We start from the raw sequence: 8343 nt of genomic DNA on the forward strand, positions 1-8343 counted from the left end.
GGTGAAAGTTTACAGCACAAATTAGTTTCTCATTAAAAAATTTATACACAAATTCTTTTGTGACTTTGGCTGCAGTCCCCACAATGTGTCAGCACCCTCCCCCTTTCCCTTTCCACCAAGGGTTCTCCGTGTCCATTTGTCCAGTTTTCCTGTCCCTTTCTGCCTTCTCTTCTTTGCTTTTAGGAAGGTGTTGCCCATTTGGTCTCATACACTTGATTAAACTAAGATGCATGTTCCTCACATGTATTACTATTTGTTTTATAGATCTGTCTAATCTTTGACTGACAGTTGGACTTCAGGAGTGGCTTCAGTTCTGAGTTAATAGGGTATTTGGGGGCCATAGTCTTGGAGGTTCCTCCAGTCTCTGTCAGACTAGTAAGTCTAGTCTTTTTTGTGAATTTAAATTTTGCTCTACATTTTTCTTCTGCTCTGTCTGGAAAACTGTATTGTGATTCCTGATGGAGCAGTTGGTGGTGGTAGCTGGGCACCATCTAGTTCTTCTGGGCTCAGGTCGGTGGAGGCTCTGGTTCATGTGTTCCATTAGTCCTTTGGACTAATATTTTCTTTGTGTCTTTGGTTTTCTTTATTATCCTTTGCTCCAGACATGATGGGACCAATAGATGTATCTTAGATGGTCGTTCCCAAGCTTTAAGACTCCAGATAATAACTCACCAAAGTAGGATGTAGAACATTTTCTTTATGAATTATGTTATGCCAATTGACCTACATGTCTCCTAAGATCCGGGTCCCCAGGCCTAAGCCCCAGCAATTCGGTCCCTCAACGTTTTTGGATGTGTCTAGAAAGCTTCTATGACATTGCCTTGGTCAATTTGTGGTGATTTCCCCTATATTGTGTGTTGTCTTTCCCTTTACCAACTTAATATTTGTCTGATACCTAGTTAGTGATTTCCCCTTCTCACCCCTCCGCTCTCTTGTAACCAACAAAAATTATTTTGTGTGTGTGTGTAAACCTTTCCTTAAGTTTTTATAATAGTGGTCTCATACAGTATTTGTCCCTTTGATTTATTTTAGTCAGCATGCACTCCAGATTCATCCATGTTGTGAGATGTTTTGCAGATTCATCATTGTTCTTTATTGTTGTGTAGTAGTCCATTGTGTGTTTGTACCATAATTCGTTTACACATTAATCTGTCGATGGACACTTAGGTTGTTTCCATCTTTTTGCTATTGTGAATAATGCTGCAATGAACATGGGTGTGTGCATGTCTATTAGTGTGACAGCTCTTATTTCTCTAGGATATATACCCAGGAGCGGTATTACTGGATCGCGTGGTATTTCTATTTCTAGCTTTTTAAGGAAGTGCCGTATCGTTTTCCATAGTGGTTGCACCATTTTACATTCCCACCAGCAGTGCGTAAGAGTTCCAATCTCTCCACAACCTCTACAACATTTTGTTTGTTTGTTTTGATTGGTGCCAATAATCTCGGGGTGAGATGGTATCTCATTGTAGTTTTGATTTGCATTTCTCTAATGACTAATGATCGTGAGCATTTTCTCATGTATCTGTTAGCTGCCTGAATGTCTTCCTTGGTGAAGTGTCTGTTCATATCCTTTGTCCATTTTTTAATTGCATGATTTGTCTTTTTGTTATTGAGATGTTGAAGTATTCTATAGATTTTAGAGATTAGAACTTTGTCAGCTATTTGGTAGCCAAAAAACTTTTCCCAGTCTGTAGGTTCTCTTTTTACTCTTTTGGTGAAAACTTTTTGATGAATATAAGTGTTTAATTTGCTTATTTTTGATGTGTGGCTACAGTGTATTCGGGAATATAAGTAGTAATTTATTCAGTATTCTTGGCACCAATATGCTTTGAGCGCCAGGCTTTAAATGCAAAGGAAGTTGATGGGTGTGCTAAGTTAGACATGCTCCGGGTCCACAAGATAGTGATGATATCACTGGGTGAGACCCCTGGTAATGAACCTCAAAACTTTCCATTCACTTTAATAGCCCATAAGCTTTTTTTAGGGTCAGTTCTTTATGGTGATGAGAGAGAACTAAACTAAAAGTGGCTTTTTGAAGACTGTTTCTATTTGTGAAGGGTGTTTATTAATATAAACTATTTGTGAAAGTTTATTTCTTGAATCTGGGATAGAGGTGTTTGCCTATTCTTATGATGCAGAAGTTATCGTTGGTTCAATCAAGTCTGTTATGAATCTGAAAACGAGACTGATTAATAGCTACCATTTTTATTGTTGTTCTGGACAACTAAAATGACTGATGGGGCTTAAGAGATTTAAAATGAACCAGATGGAGACTTAATATTCTGTCAAAATAAAACTCGAATGAATTGGTAGACTGAAGGCTTTGAACATCTTCCTGCAGCTTTCTCATATTCTAAGAAGGGTTTGTAATTAGATCTGTCACATTCATCCTCAAATCTTGTTAATATAATGAAGTCTCTGTGATCTATGTTTTCCTCTCAAACTTCTTTGGCATACAGGTCTTTTGAAAATAACTTCTACATAACTGATATATGAAAACTACATAATTTATAAGATTTATTATGTAGATGCTGTACTATAGATCAACACACTTAGATGTAAATTATTACAGAGCCCTAGTATGCCTGGAATTGTTCGTAAATTCAATAAATGTTGGTTATATATCATGAAATGTGAAAAGAAGGTGGTCTTCAAAAGGCAAATACCAGTGGTTGCTCCCTCCTGCACCTTCTTTCGTTTATGAAGTTAAATATTTATCAGTACATTTGAGTTGTTATGATGACAAAATGGGAGGGATTTGGGAAAGATACTGTTGTTCTGTTGAGTCAATTCTGACTAATAGCTATCCTAGAGAAAAAAGAAAAACGCCCTAACACGGTTTCCTAGGTTGTAATCTTTACGTGAGAAGATTGCTAAGTCTACGGAGCCACTGGTGGGTTCTAACCATGTAACTTTCGGTGTCCAACAGCTGAGCACTTAATCATTATGTGAAAGACACAATATTGACAGTTCTCATGATGCGGACTGGAATCATAAAGAAATAACATCTCTTAAGGTGACTGAAAGGATCCCTGGTGGCACAGTGTTTAAAGCGATTGACTGCTAACCAAAAGATTGCTGGTTCTAAACCACCAGCAGCTCTGCAGGAGAAAGATGTGGCAGTCTGCTTCCGTAGAGATTTACAGCCTTGGAACCCTATGGGGTCACTATGAGTCGGAATCAACTCCACAGTGTTGGGTTTTTGAGTAAGATGATTAAAGGCGCCCGGGTTGTGCAAACAGTTAAGCACTCAGTTGCTAACCAAAAGTTTGGCAGTTTGAACCCACTCAGCGGTTCCATGGAAGAAACAACTGGTGATCTGCTTCCATAAAGATTACAGTCAAGAAAACACTATGGGGGAAGTTCTACTCTGTCACATGGGGTTGCTATGAAGCGGAGTGGACTCAACGGCATCTAACAACAAGGTGATTCAGCCAGATCACTCTCTATCTTCTTTACGTTATTCAGGAATCCTTTACATCCATAAAACCAAGTGGAGGAGAACTCTGATAGAGTATATCATACCCTTCCAAAACTTCAGGTCTCACCTTTAGGAGGATCATTTACAAATCTCTACCTTTAGCTACAATATCTAGAGTGAACCCTAGATCTTTCTTTCCAAACTCTTTTTGGACCTTTCCCCATATGTATATCCTGAATCACATGACAAATCATCCTTTCTTCCTGCCTTGCATTCAGATCATCAAAGTTTGAGGGATCAATGCTCAAGAATCCATGTTGAAGTATTTCCTCTTCAGCTTGTTTGAGAGATGATCATCGTGTATCCACTCCTCCTCCCACACACATGCATATCGTATGTGCACAGGTTTTTTTTTTTTTTTTTTTTTATGAATGCTACTGTGGTTCTTGCATTGTTTAATATAAATACATTAACTTGCATGGTAGAACTTTATCTCCCATTTAAAGACCCACTAAAGGGTCAGGCTATTTTAGACCAGTTAAATGGAAAAAAAAATCTGCATGCTTACTATCAAAACTCAGAAGTAGGACTTAAAAAAGGGAAATGAATGAAGAATCTATGATATAATTTTCCTTTATGAGGTTGCTCTTGGGAATAACCTTTAGAAAGAGAAATTGCTCTGTAACTCTGGGACCTACTGACTCAAATATAATATGATCTTTAGAGACTTGTCTACCTCTCCTGAGCTTTAATCTCATGCCATTAACTATTCAGAAAACACTATTAAGATGGTAAAAGTTGTAGGGTTTCAACAACACTTCCCCAAATCTGCAGAATGAATCTGTGAATGATTTTTCCCTTGCAAAGGGGCAATTTCTCTCTGTTTCAAATCTTTTTGGAGGCAGTGAATGTATAGTGGGAAGAAAACTAAACTAGGAGTCTGAAGATTTAGGTAGACTTGCTTTTTAGTTTTTAGTTTCAGAAAAGTTATAAACTCTCTGACTTTCAGTGTCCTTACTTGGAAATTGGGATTAACCACCACTACCTTACAGGGATTTTGTGAGAATCAACTGGGAGAACATAAAATCACATCATAAGAATAAAGCAATATAAAGATAACATTAAAGTTAGCATTATTCATGAATGAGTATTAGGAAGTCACAATTTAGTAAGAACTCAGAAAAGGATTCCTACTGTTCTAGGTGTGGGATCCAACTTTACGTTTTAACAGATGTGTATTGGTCAATCTGCTTAAACTCTTTGTGCCTCAATTTCCTAATGTAAGAGGACAATTAACACTACCTTTCTCATAGACATGTAATAAGGACTAAAGGATTTAATGTGCCTAAAATACAATGCCTAGAATTAATGTCCAACATATGTCAGATGTTTCATTTGCTTTTTTTTTTTTTTTAACTATAGATCATACACATAAGCATCTCAATAGACTTCTACCACCCTAAGGGACTCTTCCTCAGGGGTATTCTGGCCTTCTTCATGGCATTTGCTTCTCATTTTAAATTCATAAAGAATGGTATTAAGTTGTTATTATTGCAACCACTATAGTGATATTCATAAGTGCTGTTATAGATGTGAATAGATTTACTGTGTTTAAATTAAAGCCACTTATTCACCAGGGAAGCCATTTGTTAATCTTGACTTTGTCTACATTTTTAAATATATTTGAAAATGTGGGCAAAATAAAGATGAACTATATAACTAAATTAGAGAATCTCAAAAGTTGTTAGGGGCAGGATGGGTGCATATAGGATAATCTTGCACTATAATTAGGAATCTCCCTCATGGCATCCCTGAAAGAATATCATCTCACTCATACTTAAATCCTTATAGTGACAGGAACTCGTTCATTCATAAGGCAACTTATCTCATTAAAGATTTCTTTTCTTTTATACTGAAATAAATTCTAACTTTTTGTAAATTTCATTCCTTTTTACTGGTTATTCACCATGGAAAAGCATGCAACAAATCTACAGAGCCGCTCTTCAGGCATTTGAAGATAAGTGCCACTGTCTCTGCTTCTGTAGGCAAAATATTCCTGGGAGCAATCATAGCAGAGGATTTGGCTCTGGAATCAGAAGACTTGGGTTTTAATGTCAGCTCAGTTACTTTCTAGCTGTGTGACAGTGTTGCTAAACCTCTCTGTGCTTTACTTTTCTCTCCTATTTCATCAAATTGTTTTGAGACTTGTAAATTAAAAAAAACCTACTGAATTTAAAAAAGAAATTAGCACAGAAGCTAGCAAATGATCAGTTCTCTTTATGACTGAATAATACTCCATTGTATACCACAGTTTACTGATCCGTTCATTTGTTGATGGGCACTTGGGTTGTTTTCACCTTTTGGCTGAGATTTCAGGATGCTCCATTCACTTCTCAGCTGCTTTTCACTTTGCTTCTTAGCCTCTTACTCAGCCTAGCTAAATCAGAAAGTGCCTGGAGGGAAAAATCAGTGCTGAATATTAGGCTCATTTCTTGTGCAGCTCTTCTCTCCAACATCTTGGCCCATCAAGTCGTGGTTGCCACAACAGCTTTTTGATGCCTTCAAATAGATGTGTCTTGTACAGGATTTGTAATTGTTTTTGCTATAAGTAGTGGTCTTTTACAAGCTACTCCACAAGAGCTGAAAGAGAAAACTAACTTATGTGGTTTTTTTTTTGAGATATTTATATATTAATAGCCACAGATGTTGGCTTCCTGTCCACAATTGTCTTCTTGTCTATACATTACCTGATGAATGAAGTTCTGCTTATTGAAATTTGCTATTTGCAGATGAGGTTAACGTCTGGTGAATTATTGGAAATAGCTTGAATGGTCTTGAAAATTGGGATTGGACTTTGTAGATTTTTGTTTGATTACTAATTCAATCTCTGGTTATACGCACATTCACATCATCCATTTCTCTGTGAGTCAGTTTTGCTAGTATATGTAGTTCGAGTAATATGCCCATTTATCTAAGTTATTTAATTTGTTAGAATTATTCATAGTATTAAAATCCATTTAAGTTCTGTAAGGTCAGTAGTAATATCCATTCTTTCGTTTATGATTCTAATAGTTTCAGTCTTTTCTCTTTTTGTCTTGTTCAGTTTAGCTAATGGTTTGTCAATTTTGTTGATCCTCTCCAAGAACCAGTTTCAGTTTCATTGATTTTCTCTATCGCTTTTCTATTCTGTACTTTATTAATTTCTGCCTTAATATTTTTTTTCTTCCTTGTGAATGGATAGAACAATTAGACAAGAGATTAGTAAAGAAATAGAACACTTGACCAATACTATGAACTAGACCTGGCATCTATAGAACACTCCACAAAACAACACACTATACATTTTCCTCAAGTGCACACAGAACATTATCCAGAATATACTGTATAATAGGCCATAAAATTAACCTCAATACATTTAAAATGATAGAAATAATACAAAGCATTTTCTCTGACACAATGGAACAAACTTAGAAATTAACAGCAGGAACAAATGTAGGAAGCACACAAATGTGTGGACATTTAACAGCACACCTCTAAATAACCAATGGATCAAAGAATAAATGAAAAGGGAAATAAGAAATACCTTATGATGAATGAAAATGAAGGCACAGCACATCAAACCATGAAATGAAGCTAAAGCAGTGCTTCAAGGGAAATTTCTAACTGGGAATTTAAGACAGAATAAAGATCTCAAATCAATAACCTAAGCTTGTAAAGTAAAACACTGGAAAAAAATCTAAATCTAAAGCAAGCAGAAGGAAGGAGAAACTATATCACAAAAAAGGGAAAGGGAAACAGAGCTTTATACGAATAACATTTCTATAGATCACTGGGGTCGACTAATGACAATCTCATGTTTCCATGTCAAAGAGATGGTATATCTGTTCGAGTTTAGCCTCCTGAGAAGCCACCACACAATTCTGTAACTGAGCTGTCATTTTCAGTAAAAAAATAAAAAAGAAAGAAAGAAACACAAAAGTGGGGGAAAAATGGAAACTCACATCTTCCTGGATTTCAAGTTTTGACTCCTCTTTCCAATCTGCTTCCTTTTACATACTTTTCATATTTCTTAGACAATTGCTTTTTATAATTTATCTAGAGTCTTAAATTTCGATCTGTGGGAAATATATACTGTAGTGAGCTTAATCTAACTTAGCCAAAATCAACGGTTTCAGAATACAGTCAAGAACTTTAATTGTCCTTGAGCTTTTATGTAGATCTCCCCCTACCTAAGAAGGTTGATTGTTAAAACATGAAGCCAACAAATCTATCAGAGAGATTCTTGGTATGACATCTGTGTTCCCACTCTGGCATCCTGTGTTCCTGTTTGAAGTTCATCATTCTGACAAAGATGAGGAATATCTCGATGGTGACCAAGCTTCTTCTGCTGGGTATCCTGCACACAGAGGGTCTGGAGACCATGCTCTTTATTTTGTTTTTGTCCTTCTACTTCTTCACCCTGTTGGGGAACCTGCTCATCCTACTCATAATTGTCTCCTCCACTAGGCTTCACACTCCCATGTACTTCTTTCTGGGCAAGCTATCTGTATGTGACATATTTTTCCCCTCGGTGAGCTCCCCCAAGATGTTGTTCTACCTCTCAGGAAACAGTCAAGATATCTCCTATGCAGGCTGTGTGTCCCAGCTCTTTTACCACTTCCTGGGCTGCGCTGAGGGTTCCCTGTACACTGTGATGACCTATGACCGCTTTGTGGCCATATGTTACCCTCTGCGCTACACAGTCATCATGAGCTACAGAGTGTGTGCCATTCTGGCCACGGGGACCTCTTTTTTTGGCTGTATTCAGGCCATCTTTCTAACCACTCTCACCTTCCAGTTGCCCTACTGTGGTCCCAATGAGGTGGACTATTACTTTTGTGATATCCCAGTGATGCTGAAGCTGGCCTGTGCAGATACCT

General features: G+C 37.1%; 1 protein-coding gene across 1 annotated transcript; it reads left to right on the forward strand.

The window, feature by feature from the left end:
• Window positions 1-7471: 7471 nt before the first annotated feature.
• LOC101341556 (olfactory receptor 149-like) lies at window positions 7472-8339 on the forward strand (the record flags this gene model as incomplete). The annotated part of the gene is made up of 1 exon (XM_004391117.2): window positions 7472-8339. A coding segment is annotated over exon 1 (564 nt), but the record flags the coding sequence as incomplete, so codon positions are not given.
• Window positions 8340-8343: the final 4 nt, after the last annotated feature.

Source organism: Trichechus manatus, unplaced genomic scaffold (assembly GCF_000243295.1).
Source record: "Trichechus manatus latirostris isolate Lorelei unplaced genomic scaffold, TriManLat1.0 scaffold00549, whole genome shotgun sequence".
NCBI lineage: Eukaryota > Metazoa > Chordata > Mammalia > Sirenia > Trichechidae > Trichechus > Trichechus manatus.